The following is a 17,652-nucleotide window of genomic DNA, read 5'->3' on the forward strand; positions in this document are numbered from 1 at the left end:
CCCACTGGGATTAAGTTCCATAAAGGTATGAACACTGGTGTTCAGCTCACTGCTCTATGATGGAACACCTGGAACAATTCCTGGCACACAGAAGTGATCTTTAATATCGGTTAAATGGCTAAATGTATTCCATTAGGAAGGATTTAGAGGAGATGGTGTGGAAAGGCAAATCAACATTCCTGACAAAAATCTTCAATGAATCCCTATATATAGAATCTTCCCTGTTTAGACAAGAAAGATGGTACCCTGAGATGTTCAGATTTACTGTAAAGAATTTACATTCCAGTAAAAAGAGCCTGCTCCGGCATTCATTTAAATAGAAAACCAATCTTCTGCGTAGGAATTTCATCCAATTCCCTTTGCATTATTTGCAAAACCATCAGGTGACAATCAAGTCATTTCAAATAAACTAAACTAAACTAAATCAAATAAAAATTAAATGCAAACATCAATACACTGTTAAATTTAAAATACTGTTAAAACTTAAAAGAATGGGAATAGCTTAAAATTAGCATGAAAATTAAGCAAAAACAGCTATACTGAGTTGTTAAACAGGGCCATTAAGGATATAAAGTAGCGCTCAGGCTATTTTCTAACCAAATAACAATTTGTTAATATAAGCACATGGGCTGCAAATTAATTCCTTATAATGTAAAATGGGCACTATTTTCATTCTCTTCACTGATGCAAACATCTACCCTCTAAAAGCTAGCTTAAAGGAAAACAGGTTAAAGAGAAATGCAATTTTTGTCGTGGGAATCCTCAGTTGAGACTTAATATTACAAATTATGATGGTTTTGTTTTTGTTGTTTTGTAAAATCAAGTGGATCTTATCACAGAGGGGAAAAACATCTCAGGGGTCACAGTTTGCTCCTCTGTATTATTGTGGGTTTGACCTTGTTATTTTGGCCATAAATAGCAATCTGCATTTCATCTAATCTACTCGAGTATTCCTAGTGATGGGACCTTAGCAACATTTTCCCAGCAAATTATTCCAAAATCTAATCAACCTTACATTTAAAAATACTTTCTTAATGCCTAACCTAATGGTCTAGTTACAGGTTGTTGCACCTCCTTATACTACCCTTAACAACTTTAAAGATTTTCTTTTCCTGATGGGTATTATCACCTCCCAAGTATCTATGCTCCATCATGACCATTTGTACAGTTTATTCTCTAAATAGAACTGGGCAAATAATGTTCCCTTAAACTCACTGCAAAGACCAAGTCCTGCAAATCCCCTATCACCCTTATAACTGTGGTCTAGATTCCAGCCCTCTAAAGAACCAGAGTGATTGCATTTTATGTTTCCTTTCTGGTACTGTACAAAGCTGTCCCCTAAATTTGGTCATCTTCAGGATGGAAATGAATCTACAAATGTGATAATAATAGTAATGGTAGGCAACCAAGATGGCCTGAATGTTCCTCTCAGCGACTAAATTTTACTCAGCTTTCTTCCTCACTATAGGCCCTAGACCTCCCTTTTCTTAGGGCATTTACTTTAGGAAACATGCAGTTATAAGTTCTTTCTCTGCCTCTTTAAGATGTGAATCTTCTACAGCCCAGGAATGTCTTTTGAAAGGAAATGGGAGCCATCTCTTTAAAACATAATCAAGAAAAGCAACACCCAGATCTCCCAGTCACTATGAGAGGGTGGGAGCCTAATTTCATTGTGTCAATTACCAAACACAGATGGCCTAATTACATCAACCAACCTCCCCCCAACACACTCTCATACTTTCCACTAGCTCCCCTCAGTGCTTAAAAACTCTCCTACCTTTTGTTTCAATGGAGTTGAGTTCAACTTCTCCCCTCTACTGTCATAATCTTGAATAAAGTTTCCGTTGCCTACTTAACTGGTCCAGTGCAATTTTTCTTTTACATAAGTAAGAACAGAGGCAGTCTCAGCCACTATAAAACACTGAAGGATTTGGGTCATGGTAAAAGTTAAACAAAAGGTGCTTTCTCAGTATAATATTATGTACGAACAGGGATGTCAACTTTGTGAAAATTCATTGAGCCGTACATTTATATTTGTGCAGGGTTTTTTTGTATGTTAAATTTCAATCAATAACTTTACTTAGAAATACAGTTTGAATTCTAGCTCTGTCATTTATAATGTAAGAACATTGGGACTGGTACTTAAGCTCTCTGAACCTCAGTTTCTTTATAGGTTAAATGGGGAGAATAATACGTACTGTACTGTGTAAGTGAGATTTAAATTAATGAAATGTTATAAAGTTCCTGGTAGAGTACCCAGTCTCTAGTAGTAATTAGGTGTTGCTGTCACTACTATTCATCGTTAGTTGTGAAGCAATCTTTTGTAGTAATTGGTGAAAAGTCACAAGAATGAAAAATAAGTCCCTTATTTCAGCAGCCTTCCAATTGGTCAAGATATTCATTCTATCTTCCTCTACTGCTTTTTAGGTAATTGATTTTAATGCATTTGCCTATGAAGAGCAATGAACCCTACATGGCTCATAAGACAAAAACATCTAAATACAAGCTAGTTTTTTTCAGTCCTATAAAAGATCTAGTTTTAAATTAGCTTTACAAGTTTACTAATTAATTTCCTACCTTAAACTTTAATCCAGCCTTAACCAATTAACCCTAACCACTGGCCCCATCCCCACCCAATACATCTTATATATTTTAGTTTTACTGATCACTCATCAATTATATATATATATATATAAAATATATTTATTTATTTATTTTAAATAAATGTATTTATTTGATTTTTGGCTGCACTGGGTCTTTGTTGCTGCGCGTGGGCTTTCTCTGGTTGCGGTGAGCGGAGGATACTCTTTGTTGTGGACTATACATTGCATTTATGCACACATAGCCAAAACTTCAGTTTTATCTCATTGCTTTGCTTCAAAAGTTCCTTTACTTTAACAGTAGCCTTTCATCCTTAGCGCCTACTAAGGACTAAGCACTGCACAGTGTTTTAAAATAAAGCCCATTGCCTCTAATTATTATTTTAACCCCCAAATAAATATTTTCAATAATTACTTTGCTAAAACCAAGGTAAAAATAAATGTTTAAAGTGGTATTAACAGGTTTAAAGTGGAATTGAACTATCAATAAATGAATTGGAATTGTACATCACTTCAGTTCTTTCTTGTGTTAGGTTTTACTCAGACATCTTTCGGGGAAGTATTTAGAACACAAAGTGTAATTGACTTTTTTTTTTTTTTTTTGCGGTACGTGGGCCTCTCACCGCTGTGGCCTCTCCCGCCGAGGAGCACAGGCTCCGGACGCACAGGCTCAGCGGCCATGGCTCACGGGCCCAGCCGCTCCGCGGCATGTGGGATCTTCCCAGACTGGGGCACGAACCCACGTCCCCTGCATCGGCAGGCGGACTCTCAACCACTGCGCCACCAGGGAAGCCCGTAATTGACTTTTTATACCAGTTGAGAAAGAACAGGGGTCTCATATCTAAATTAAAATACATCTCACTCAGGTCTATAAAATAATCAACAGTGCATTCAGTTGTGGGAAGCTCTCGGTTTTGGAAAGAAAAGTTAGGAAACTCAGATTCTGGAAAGCAGGGCTGCTTCAGCCAGGTGAAACAGCTACAGCCCTCTAAGAAAGACAACTGTTTTATCACCTGCATTCATTTCCTAGGGCTACTGTAACAAAATGTCACAAATTGGGTGGCTTAAAACAACAGAAATTTACTCTCCTAGTTCCAGGGGCTAGAAAAGTCTGAAATCAAAATGTTGGAAGGGCTATACTCTCTCTGAAGCCTCTAGGAGAAGATACTTCCTTGCCTCTTCTAGCTTTTGATAGTCCCAGGCATTCCTCAGCGTGTGACAGCATAACTCTAATCTCTGCTTCCATCTTCACATGGCCATACCTCCTTTGTGGCTCTTTCCTCTTCTGATAAGGACACCAGTCATATTGGATTAGGGCCCACCCACATCCAGTACTACCTCATCTTAACTTGATTACATCTGCAAAGACCCTATGGCCAAATAGTCACATTCACAGGTACTAAGTGTTATGACTTCAAGTATCTTTTTGGGAGGTACAATTCAAACCATAATATCACTCTCCTTCAAGACGTATGAAAATCAGTATAGCTCCGATTCTTGAATTCTCACCTTGCGTAATTAGTAAGTACTTGGGGCAAATAAGGAGAATCACTATTTATAAGGTTGATTTGTAGCATTTATATATACATATAGTAATTAACCCCTACCAAAAAAGCCACCTGTTTTAAAACTGGAACAAGAAAGGGCAAAATGATACAAATTATTCAGTAGGTCTGAACTTTATTTTTTTAATCTATGAAGGCAGATTTATCTATTTTATCCAGATAATGCTGTCCCATGGATATGTAAGAGAAGCAGAAGGAATGACCCACATAAAGGCAATCTAAGACCACCCTTCCCCTAAGATTGTCCCATACATGATTGCTCATCTTTCAGCTACGTTTATCAGGGATTCACATAATCACTTCATTCAACTACTCTTATCAGGGGAGAGTCCTGCTTTGTTTGTGTATTTGGTTGATCAGTTGGTTCTGTTTTTCTAAAACACTTCTCTCTGTTCAAGTTAAGTTCTCACTTTATTGCTCTAAACACATTGTAAGGGAAGAAAAGTAATTTTCCCTCTACCATTCTGAGTTCTTAGCTGAAACTACTACAATAAACAACAGATTAACAAGAGGGAGGCAAAGAGAAGTTTATCAACATGTAAACCTCATGTATACATGGGAGATGCCCAGGGAAAAAATGAGTAACTCTCTGAGGTAGCTTAGAATTCAGACTTAAATATCATCTTAATAGAGAAAGGAGAGGGAAGGTTGTGGGTCTCCTAGGGGAGAGTAAATAATTTTTAGGAAAGATGAATGGGTCCTTAGAAGAATAAATGGGGGAGGTGTGATAGTTCATGACAAAGTTTGTCTGGGTGTGGTGTGGACTTCTACCTAACTACCACTTCCTGTGGTAAGAGTCAATCTCCCCTGGCTGATGAAAGTCCTCAAGAGGGGGTGTATGACAATTGAGTTCCTGTGGGAGGATCTGTCTTTAGGCAGATAAGGAGAGTTTAGAGAAATCTTCTTGTATTTGCTGTTTTTCAAGTCACTACAGCTCAACATAACTAATAAGCCAAAGTGGCATATTTTGGGGTGGCGTATTCCGCTACCTTCAACATCTGAGGACTCCTTATAGGCACTTCTTCATGTCAACAGGATCCTTGGTCACGGTTTACTCCAATCTCCTTCTGCCTTAAACTCATTCACTGTCATTGGTATTGTGAGGACCTACACAGGACCTCAGAGTTGGTATGAAGATTATTTTATGTTTTTTTTAATATACGGTTTTTATCGGTGGGTGATAGTGGTGGTATAGGACATCATATAAGAAGTCCTCGGGCTTCCCTGGTGGCGCAGTGGTTGGGAGTTCGCCTGCCGATGCAGGGGACACGGGTTTGTGCCCCAGTCGGGAAGATCCCACATGCTGCAGAGCGTGTGGACCCGTGAGCCATGGCCGCTGAGCCTGCGCGTCCGGAGCCTGTGCTCTGCAACGGGAGAGGCCACAACAGTGAGAGGCCCGTGTACTGCTAAAAAGAAAAAAAAAAAAAAGAAGTCCTCGGCACAGGGGCAGAAGTGTGGGGAATTTTAGAGCCCCCTCCTTAGACACAGCTGAGGAGGCGCAGGGCAGGCCTCCTGGTGTTCAAGAGGTGGTATTAAGTCCCTCCTCTATTTTGTGGAATATGCCTGAAAGCCAGTGCCAGGCCTTGGGAGGAATGTTGGTCTGTTTGATGTAGTCAACAACACCCCAGGTCTTCTCCTCCAGAGTGTTTCCAAACTCCTTCACCTATTCCAGGATGTAGTCCAAAATGCTGTTGATGTCTGGGCCACCTAGGCTGGGGCTGAACCTTCTTAAACCATCTACAGAGCCACTAGCAGGACCGGGAGCATCAGAATGGGCCTCATGGGGGGCCCGGAGGGGCCTTCTGAAGGCTCCTTCCGGGGCACTGAGGACAGCACAGGGGAAGACTGTTTCAAGCTGAAGACATCTGAGATACAACAGATCCAAAAATAGGCCCTTTTGGAGCTTCCTTTATCTGACAAAGGGCAAAAAGCTTTGGAGAGTAGGGCCTCCATAAATTCCCTTCCTGGGGCAGTTTCTCAGTCAGGAAAGGGAGGGACCACTGATACAAGGAGGATAAACTGCATAAACATTATCACAAACTGTCACATCTTCCATTTGTTTCCCTAAAAGCTCATTCATCTTTCTCCCATAAACTCATTTGTTCTTCCCAGTGAAGCCCTTTCTTCCAGCTTCCTTTCCCCTATCAAGTTGGAATAGAAACCCCTATGTCTAGCCATTCTGGGAACCACTACAGTTGTGACTCATGCATATGAATAAACTTTTCTCATTTTAATCTTTTCTCTTGTTAATCTGTCTGTTGTTAGTTAACTTGAAGGCTCCCCAACCATTTGAACCTATGGTGGAAGAAAAATTGTCCTAAAATAGGGCTGAAAACAGATCAAATTCCACCATAAGTAAAGGGTTTCAGAAGAAAAACTGAAGCCAGTTGTGCAGAAGAAATAAGAAAACTGAAATATGTTGAAGACCAAGTAGGACATGCTCTCCTACTTAATAGGAAATATGAAAGAAATTCGGAGAGGGAGAATCATAGGAAGAGAAAAAAGAGAAAAAGGACTTTGTTTTATGAATCCTGGCTTAGGTAACTTGAAGCACAGGGATGAAAAGTAAACTCTATCCTGTTCACCAGAGTTGGAACTAGCAGGTTCTAACTTACTGACATGTTAAAGAGCTGTTGACTAGCCTCCCTCTCCACCACCTTCCCCCCCGCTCTTAAACTATTGTTGCAGAGTGAACACCCACACTGCCCTTTTATAGGCTCTGCAACTCACACATGGCTCCTTCTGCTTGTTCACCCCACTCTCTGTCTCCCTGACTGACAGTCCTTCTCCTGTGGTACACCTATTATTATTATTATTTTAATATAAATTTATTTATTTTATTTTTGGCTGTGTTGCATCTTCGTTGCTGCACACGGGCTTTCTCTAGTTGCGGTGAGCAGGGGCTACTCTTCATCGCGGTGCACGGGCTTCTCATTGTGGTGGTTTCTCCTGTTGTGGAGCACAGGCTCTAGGCGCACGGGCTTCAGTAGTTGTGGCTCGCGGGCTCTAGAGCGCAGGCTCAGTAGTTGTGGCGCAAGGGCTTAGTTGCTCCGCGGCATGTGGGATCTTCCCAGACCGGGGCTCGAACCTGTGTCCCCTGCATTGGCAGGTAGATTCTTAACCACTGCGCCACCAGGGAAGCCCCGGTACACCTATTATTAATACCAACAGAAAGAATCACCTTTACAAAATCTCCAAGTATAATTGATTATACTGGGCTTGTTTCTATTTAAAAAAAAAAGGGCAATTGACTTTCACTTTTCTTCCAACTGTATTCTTGCATAAATAAAGCTTTTCTTGATAGCTCTCAGTGTAATTCAGAACATGACGCATGTTTTCTATGGTTAACGAACCCTTTGTTTCAATTGCTTCCAAGGCCAATGTATTTGATTCCAACCTCTGGAAAGTTAAGTAATTAATAAATGTGTCAGATAAATGACATCCAAATCAAACCTCAGTTGAATACAAATGGATGAACACACAAACCACCTTTGATATTTAACAGAATCAATCTCAAAAGCCACAAAGTGATGACCACTGTTATTAGCAATAATTAACTCTGATGTTGCAATCAACTTGTTTCGTATGTGTGTCACAAAACATCTATATAAACAAAAACAAAAACATCTTTATATATGATGAGTATGTTCACAATTATGTTAGGCATTAATGTTGAGCTTTCTCTCTCTCTCACTCTCTTTCCCACCTCCTTTCCTTCCTCCCTCTCTGGCTCTTTGAATTTTATCAAGAAGTACACTCATAATTTGCAGGGATCAGTGCAAAATGAAAACGTGGGCCCCCTTGTTCATAAAGCAGGAAAAATTTACCATTAAAAGTACCCAAGTATAAAGTTTTCCTTTAAAAATATGTTTTACTTATGTAATAGAAAACACGAGTGACAACATAAACTTACAAAATACAAAAAAAAAATTAACTTCATAATAGAACATGGTTTCTATGAATATAAATACAATTTTATTATACAAAATGGCCTCATGCAAGAGAGACCACAGGGAGACTGTGGTCTGGTACAGATGTAGCAGGGACTCTGTCCATGCCCACTTCCCTCTGTCCCTTTCCCCTAGGATGGGGAACCAGGTCTCGGGGGCACTGCAGTGCCGCCCAACAGGACTGGCTCCCTTAGTGGGAGAAGGGAAGGCCGAGTCTCTGTAACTCACTTGGAGATGAGGGCCAAGCTGCCCAATCTTGGTCCTGCTCCCTCTCTTCTCTAGGCCTACATATTCCCCTCCTTGCAAACTTGAGCCTCAGGTATGGATCTGCCTTAAGAGGGGCCAGAGGAAGGCTGGGAGAATGCCAGGATGGTAGGAAGAAAGAAGGTTGCCTCGGTGCACCCCACTGGAGGTCTGGCATGCTGTAGGCAGAGAGGCAGCACTCTGGGAGCCGAGAGAGATGGTGAGAAGTTTCCGTGTGACCCTGAGGAGAGCTCGCGGCTCTGGCTGCTGCCCCACAGCTCCTGAAGTAATTGTGTTTCCCAGGCTCTGGGAAGAGAGCAGGGGGTCTACGGGAATGGTACATTTTCAGAAGGACGGTGGTACAGTCACTGAGCTTAAGTCACAGCATGGCCTGAGTGGGAAAGTACTATGCTTACTTGCTGTGGAAAGAGATATATTATTCACTAAAAGAGCTGCAAGAACAGGTTGATTTGTCTTGGGAGCAATCAGAAGAAAAAGTCTAGGAATAGATACTGAGGACTCTTCACCAGGGAGGGAGGACCCTAAGGCTTCTGGGTACTGATTTATCTGAGTTCATTGCTATGGAAGCACTCGTTTTTGACTCAGGATTTCATCTCCAGGCAAAGACACCTGCAGTTGGTCCAAATCCACCGCTAGGATGTCTCCTTGAAGTTTGGAAAGATGGTAATCTACTGTAAATGAGGTGGAGGTACCACTTATGCCTCGACTTAATATTGAGGAAAGGGTCCGAGAGATCAGAGTTGGGCATATTAGGAAAGATTTGCTATGTAAGACCAGAGAACCAGAGAAGCTCAAAATATTCATAAAAGCTAAATGTGGTTATCTGTCAACTACAGCCACACACACATGCACAGGCCTAATGCGCAGTGGTGAGGGAAAATCCTCTAGCAATACACTTGATAATTAACTCTTTTGGGAAGAAGAAAGTGGCCTGACATGAGCATTTATACGTATATATTCCTGGGAAGTGGCAAATGGCTTGATTTCTTGGGCAGGGACCTAGAGAGATGGAGATGTGAGTATACCGGAGGTCAAGGGGTCTGGGAAAGAAGCATGGGGTTGAACTTACTGGACTGGGCACAAAGTCTGCAGATCTTTTTGTCTCAGAGAGTATCCACAACAAAGGAAGCACTTAAAAACCGGGAAGAGGGACTTCCCTGGCGGTCCAGTGGTTAAGTCCTCTCCTTCCAATGCAGGGGGTGTGGGTTTGATCCCTGGTTGGGGAGCTAAGATGCCACATGCTTCGCAGCCAAAAAACCAAAACATGAAACAGAAGCAATGTTGTAACAAATTCAATAAAGACTTTAAAAATGGTCCACATCCAAAAAAAAATCTTAAAAACAAACAAACAGGAAGGTAGAAAGAGTTGCATAGTAGACATGAGCCACGCTTGGTCCTCGGTAACCCTCGTGCTAATTCAGTGGGCTCAAGAACAGAGGGGCCGTGGTGACAAGAAAGGAGGCTGTGCATCAGTTCCACATCCCAGGCTTCCTTTTACCAAGACAGATGTAGCTACCGCTGTTGCTGAATGTCTGACCTGCAAACAACAGTGATCTACACAGAATACTATGTACCCACCGTATAATATCATCTCTGAAGAGACCAAGCAGCCACTGGGTAACAAACTGATTACACTGGATGCTTTCCCCTCAGGAGGAAACAGTGTTTCATCCTTACTAGGACAGAGGTTTGTTTTGGCTATGGGTGGGTTTGCCTTCCCTCACCTCCTAGCATCATGTCTGAGAGTTCAGAGTAACTGATCTGCTAGCGTGAGATCCCAACGAGATAGCCTTGGATCGAGGGTGAGGCAATGGGCAAATGACCACAGGACTCGTTGATTCAATCATATACCACATCACCATACTGTCTTAAAGTCTCAGCTGAGGTGTCTGCAAGGTTGGGACACTATTTTTTAAAATGTGAGTATACTTCCAACTAATGGCCATTATATAATGTTGTGTCTCAGATAGTATACAGTGATCTGAGAACCAAAGGGTGGAAGTAGTGGTAGCCCTTCTTACCATCACACCCAGTGACCATCTTGGGTAAAGTCACTAAAATTTCAGGTACTTCTAGATTAGAAGTCCTGGTTCCCAGAGTGGGGAGGTTTTTGCCAGGAGATGCAGTAAGTGTTCCACTAAATATAAAGTTACACCTCCTACCTGGTTATTTTAGGCTCCTCATTCTGGTAGAGAGCAGGCAAAGAAAATATTGTTGTACCAGCAGGGTAATTGACCCTGATTATAATGAGGAAATAGTTTGGTGTTGCATAAACGGGACAAGAAGGTACATGTTTAGGATTCAGAGGATTCACTGACATAGCTTTTAGTGTTCCAGTGCCTGGTGGTAATTATGAATCAACAATTATGGTAATTATGGCCTACCATGGGAAAGTAACCAGTAGACCCCTAAGGGATGAAAGCCTGTCTTACTGGGCAGGCAACCTGGACCAGCAGAAGTGCTGGCTGAGAGTGAGGGGAATAAAGATTGGGTGGATTGTAGAGGAGTGAGCAGATGGCCAATAGGCACATGAAAAGACACTCATCACTGCTAATTATTAGAGAAATGCAAATCAAAACTACAGTGAAGTACCACCTCATACCAGTCAGAATAGTCATCATTAAAAAGCCTGTAGGGCTTCCCTGGTGGCGCAGTGGTTGAGAGTCCGCCTGCCGATGCAGGGGACACAGGTTTGTGCCCCTGTCTGGGAGGATCCCACATGCTGCGGAGCGGCTGGGCCCGTGAGCCATGGCCGCTGGGCCTGTGCGTCCGGAGCCTGTGCTCCGTAGTGGGAGAGGCCACAACAGTGAGAGGCCCGCGTACCGCAAAAACAAACAAACAAACAAACAAAAAACAGACTTACAGATATAGAGAACAGACTTGTGGTTGACAATGGGGAGGGGGCTGGAGGAGGGAAGGACTGGGAGTTTGGGATTAGCAGATGCAAACTATTATACATGGGATGGATAAACAACCAGGTCCTACTGTATAGCACAGGGAACTATCTTCAACATCCTGTGATAAACCATAATGGAAAAGAATATGAAAAAGAATATATATATGTATAACTGAGTCATTTGCTGTACAGCAGAAATTAAACACAACACTATATATCAACTACACTTCAATAAAATTCTTTTTTAAAAAAGAATATAGTTTACAAATGATGGCCTAGAGCCCGACTGCAACAGCCCCACTTTTGTCTTCACTTCCTATCATTTTTAAGGTTATTTTATTTTCGAACAACTGGCCATCGTCTTAAATCATCAGTGACCAAACACAGTGAAATTAAAGCGGTGCGAGTGAATCTGAAGGGCAGAAGGGGTGGCTCAGAGCAGCCCTGCATTGCACTGCCCATTCCTCTTGGTTGCTACTCTTCTCGTACAGCTTCTTAAGCAACAACCCAAAGCCCTGAGCCACTGCTGAGGCACCGTATGCAGTCAAAACATGGAGAAGACTGCTGGAAGTGCTGGAGAATTAATCCCCCAAAGGAACAGCCTTCAACAAATGATGGATGAGAGCTGAAGGATAAACACCCCAGCTTTCTATACCTCTGGTAGGACAGCTCTCAGGGATGAACTGCACGGTCTCTCAGAGGTCCTCATCAGGACGGAACTTCAGTCGACAATAGCAGCAATCTGCTCATTAATGCACCTTTAGTGGCTTTCTTCCCCACACTGACTCACTTCCCTACTTTCCCACCAATATTTTCTTGGATCATTTGCCAAACCAATTACTTTCACTCAAATCCTTGTCTCGGGTCTGTTTCTGGGGGAAACCAGTCTAAGCCAATTTTGCAGATGCATAGGACTATCAACTCACATAAAAATCAGTTGAAGGATATGTGCCAGAAGAGGATTTTTTTTTCCTTAGAGAAATGAAAAAAAAAAAGGTTTAATTAATTTTATTCTTAAATATAAAGGAGTATAAAATTCTATAATTAATCATACAAAACCTAATCTTCAATATTTAAAGCAGTTAAAAGAGATATTAGAGGGTTTCCCGGGTGGCGCAGTGGTTGAGAGTCCGCCTGCCGATGCAGGGGACACGGGTTCGTGCCCCGGTCCGGGAAGATCCCACATGCCGCGGAGCAGCTGGGCCCGTGAGCCATGGCCGCTGAGTCTGCGCGTCCGGAGCCTGTGCTCCGTAGCGGGAGAGGCCATAGCAGTGAGAGGCCCAAAAAAGAGATATTAGAATAGGAAGAGATTCATGTAATCTTTACTGAAGTATCTATAAGCAAAGGGAAATATTAGATGTGTTCATAGTAGGAGATTTCTCTTATGGAAAAAAAAAGAACATGCTTAGTTAAATATCTGATTTACAGCTTATTCTTTTGTCAAATCAGGGAAATTAATGATTTGGATAATTGTTGATGAGGCAGAAGCTTTTGGCATTAATCATTGACAAAATATGTTTCTAAGATTTGGTATAAAGCACTTTTCTGTGTTACTTACAACCAGCATGTTGGACATTAAAAATAATGGTGAGAATTGGGTCCTATTAGATAGTGTCTGGTTAGAAAACTCACTATTAATCACCATTCATTCATGCGTTTCTTGAGGATGCTGGAAACACGAGGATCTTTTTAGAGGCTTGTGCTCTTCTAGACTCTTTACCTATCTCTTTCCTCTCCCAAACCATGTCCCTTGTTATGCCTGTTTTTCTAAATTCAAGCCACCCTGTAAGTCTTTGCAGTTCCTTAAATTACCATGCTTTCTCTGGAAGTTACACTCTCCAACTCTCCCCCTCCTGGTCTTGCCCTCAACCTTTCTTTCATAAGAAAATTAAGGTAAGGAACACGTGGATTATTTAGCACTCTCTCAATAGTAAGTTTTGGAAAACTCAACTCAACTTACTGTAGTTGAAATCTTCTAGGATAGGTTTAGTTTTGGTGAAGCTTCTCTTTGAAGAGTTCAGATGATGATCCAAGATCTGGTATCTCATTGTCCCAGGTTTTCACTGTTCTCATGTAGAAACTTCAGTCTCAGGCCCTACTGGCTGGTGAGATGGAAGCAACAGAGCGCCCTCCCTCCCAGCTGCAAGGTCAGCTTCCAGAGCAGCCTTGTTGCTGTTTTCTGTTTGTTTGTTTTTTTAGTTAGTTTTCTTTCCAGTGGTTCCTATAAAAGTTCTGAAATCTACTGGACTAGGATTTCCATAACTAAACTAGGTCACGTGTCCTTTCTGAACGAATCTCTCTGATGAGAGGCAAGTAATTTCCTGTTTGGTTTAGCTTATGTAACATACCCACCTCTGCATGTGGAGGTGGGGCCATGCCCAAATCTCAGGATGGAGAGAGCTCATCTCTTTCCCAATTTTAGTGATGCTGCCAGACCAGCACTGAAAGCAGTAGTGGCAAAGGACTAATGACCCCTCTAGGTGGTCGCAGAGGTGACCTATGGACAAGTAAACCCAGAGCCTGAGTGTCCTCAGGATGTGCTCTCTCTACCTGTGCCACTCTCTGCACTTCTGCTTTCTCCACAAGGGTGAAACCATGGCTCACAGGTTACCTCCTTTCCTTCTAATTCAGCACGTGTGACTACTCATGGATATTTTAACATTTAAAATACTTAAACTAAAAAAAAAACATATTAGGCAATTCATTTCCTTTTCCACAATAAATAGAAAACATTTCATTGCCTTTCTGGACAGACATGTAAGCAGTAAGTTTGCTATAGTAGTTACAGGACAACCACAAGAAAACAAATGCCCAAATCCAATTAGTGTGCCAGTAAACACTAGCCACATAAGGCAACAATAATAATTACAACTTATTACCCTAGAGGAAATATAAAACCCAAGAGATCGTCAAAATATCCTGATACACTGTAGAAAAAATCTACCACATTCATTTCTTCATAATGTCAAATATACGACCCTGAAGGAGTTAAAAAAAAAGTGAGAGAATCCTTCAAGCAATGCATAGTACCAGTGGAAACATTTTTCTAAGTCTGTTCTCCAAACTATTTCTGAGTTTAAGGAACTCTTTTCTCTACCCTTTCCTTATCTTTCCAAGTTCATGAAAAAATTCCCTTTAAATAGATTTTTAACTGCACTGAACAGCAAATTAATCCTTCCCTCTAGATATTTTTATATGGCCTCATGAAATAGAAAACAGTTCAAACCTGGCCTGCCTCTAACTAGAAGCCACAGTCTAAGACCTTATTCCAAAGAGCAAGAAGGCCTCCAATAGGTGAGCGTAACTAAGGTCATTTAAATATGGGTGAACATAGGAACAAATTCCCAGGCTCTGTTACCCTCTTTGTTGAAACCCATTCTTTTGGAAAATCATTTTCTTTAGCCATTGGACAACAAAATGCATTGTCAAGAAATTTTATAGCAATAATTATAAAAGATGTCCATTTGAACCCATTGAGGTCTCACTGATTATATAACACCCAGCAGACCTCCCTGCAGGAGAACACTATATTGATGTGGGCAATATATGCGACAATTGAGATCGTAAAATTAAATGACCACATAGAACTGTCATTTGAGCGCCTACATATGTGAAGCCTGGTTTATTTTGCAGCGTCAGGTTGCGTTAAATGATCCACTCTCAGTGAACGTTTTTAATCACGCATTTCTTCACTCTTTCTGCAATATTACACTTGAAGGACTAGTAAGCAGTTTGCTATGAAATGCTAAATGGTTACTGGCACTGCTGTTCTGACAGAAGAGCTCACTAAAACAGAAGTACAGTACATATTGTATGCAATTGTTTTATGAGAGACATTACGGTTACTAGAATAACATTTCACCATTACCAACTGCTGAGAGAAAAGTCATTAAGATATTTGGCGAGCCAGTGCAATTTTTCAACAGAGCTATAGTACAAGACCTTAGAACAGCTTCCATAGAGAGAGCTGGCTGTCTCACAAGAGAAAAGAAAGAAATCAAGTCTTAAGTCTCTCTCTGTTGCTCGATTTATAGTACTTTATCTTCAGAGACCAATGAGGAAGTTACAGGATATTGTCAAGAGTGTCAGAACGATAGGGAATGCTTGTAGAAAATATATGTATATTCACATACAAGGCTTTCTGGTATATGTGTGTAATCCTGGTGTGTGTAAAAGATTAACCTCTTGAGATAATTCTTACGACAATGTCAATGTGCTAAAACTCACCTTTTCCCAGGGAACTACTTTGGAGATTGACTTGTGTATGTTCTTTATACAGTTAATTCTTTCTTTTTAATGAAAAGATATTTATGAATGGGGGAGGGTTGAGAGTATGGATCTATCTGTAAACATTTCACCCAAATAAAGGAGAATAAAATAGGTAGTTTGCCGTAAACATTTAACATTGCCTGCCAGGACTACTGGTGGTAAAAAAGTGATGATAGTTTTACAAACGTTCTGTGTAGATATATATATTTTATATATAAAATGTACATATATATATACATGTCTGTATATACTTGAATATATGTGTGTGTGTGTATATATATATATATATGTATAAGATAGACAGTTTTTGATTGCTAAACTGACAAAGATTATCATCTATTCCTGCCAATGCTACTTCTGTCATTTCTCTTATTAAATCAGGAAGAAACATCAGCATTCATCAAAAATAAATATACTTTGGACTAGGCCTGTACAATAACAAAAATAGACAAAATGGGAATTATTTAGTCAAATATGTGAATGTGTATGGATAACTGTGACAACTATGGCAACACTAAGAAACCTCATCCTCCCATTGCTGTGGTATCCTTAGTAAGTGGCATGCTGCCCTACACAGAGCTCCCAGTCAGCAACTATTACTTGAGTAAATATTTTTAAAAAAACACTGGAGATCTTTTAATAAATAGTCAAATAGTTATTTTATATTACCAGAAAACTGGATTCTAATCCTGTGTATTTAATACTTCTGACTCTAGTAAATAAGTCTTGGGCTTCTTACAAAAGTTATAAAGGGGAAAAAAGATACTCAGTCAACTCAATTAAAATAAACCAAATCAGCTCAATTTTTCATTCTTTGATGTTTTGGTGCATAAAGAAATACCTGAAGGGTATGTAACTGGCAGAATTATCACATTCAGGCTGCTCATCACAGCCAACTCATTTGTATTAGGCCCTCTGTGACTTATTTTTCATAAGCCAGATTTTATCTCCCTGTCTGCTGATAATAAAACTCACAAATATCATTAATATCAATGTGGAGATCACCTTATTTTAAAAAAAAACAATTTAGGGCAGCACCAAGGTGACAGGGAAGATATTGTTCTTGATGGAGGTGATGTTTCCTAACAAGAAAATAAAGTAGACCCTTGACTACTGATTTTCCAATCATCTCTTTTTGATCCATACACTTTGCTCCAAATAAACTACTATAGCGTATTATACAGATGATGTAAGTGGGACCTATTTTATCTAAAATCACAAGTTTCTCTCTTTACAAACTCTTCTACATCCCATCATAATTATATTTCTTACCAGTAGTAGCCAAGGGTGCCTTATCTAGTCACTGAATTTCTAGGCCTAGATATTTGGATTCTGGGGGGAATGAAAGAGTTGGAGACTCTTGTCCTTTCATTCTAATTCTCCCTATCTATTCCAGATCCAATCTAGAGTCAGTAACAGATCAGTCACCTGTACACACAGCCATTCCATTACAGGAAATGTAGGAAGGAGTTAACTCCACTCTATAGAGAAAGATGTAGGAAACTTTCAACAACTTCTTCTCCTTCCCCTTCCTCCCCTCTTCCCGCCTCTCCTCTTTCTTCTTTTTCTTTTTGGCTATTTCTTTGTCAGTATCTCCTTGCCTCTCCTAAGTGGCACATGGCAGGTTGCATTTGAATGAATGAATAAACAGATGAATGAATTAATCAATAATTGGAATAAATAAATGAGGGAAAATAGTTTGAATTATTTGAAAACGTATATTTGGATTATATATTTGAATTATAGTTCTGCAATACATTTCCTATATTAACCACATACATTTAGTTACCTTACAGTGGAAAATATTTACAAGAATATTATGTTTCCCATATCTAGATATTGAAGACGTTATTCATATTTGATAAAAATATCGGCACAGTGCAGAAAATTTCAGAGAAACATTTCTGCCCCAGAAGGCACTGTCTTTGCCAAACTAATAGGAATTTTTAATGGAGCAGCAGACACCTTAAAAGTGCTGAACAGCAGCCCTTGGAAAAAGATTTTGACAAAATCCATACTTCAGTGGAAAGAGGGCTGTGAAAACCTGCCTGGTAAACAAAATAGCTTTATTTTTTCAAAGTTTTCAAGGCTTGTGACCCTGGGGAAAG

General features: G+C 40.5%; 1 protein-coding gene across 1 annotated transcript; it reads right to left on the reverse strand.

Annotated features, from left to right (window-relative positions):
* Positions 1-5,684: 5,684 nt before the first annotated feature.
* APOC1 (apolipoprotein C1) lies at positions 5,685-5,947 on the reverse strand. Its single transcript, XM_024769034.1, is given in 2 exon segments — positions 5,685-5,875; positions 5,878-5,947. Coding segments are annotated over 2 exon segments (261 nt in total).
* Positions 5,948-17,652: the final 11,705 nt, after the last annotated feature.

This window comes from Neophocaena asiaeorientalis, unplaced genomic scaffold, assembly GCF_003031525.2.
Source record: "Neophocaena asiaeorientalis asiaeorientalis breed wild unplaced genomic scaffold, Neophocaena_asiaeorientalis_V1.1 scaffold118, whole genome shotgun sequence".
Lineage (NCBI taxonomy): Eukaryota > Metazoa > Chordata > Mammalia > Artiodactyla > Phocoenidae > Neophocaena > Neophocaena asiaeorientalis.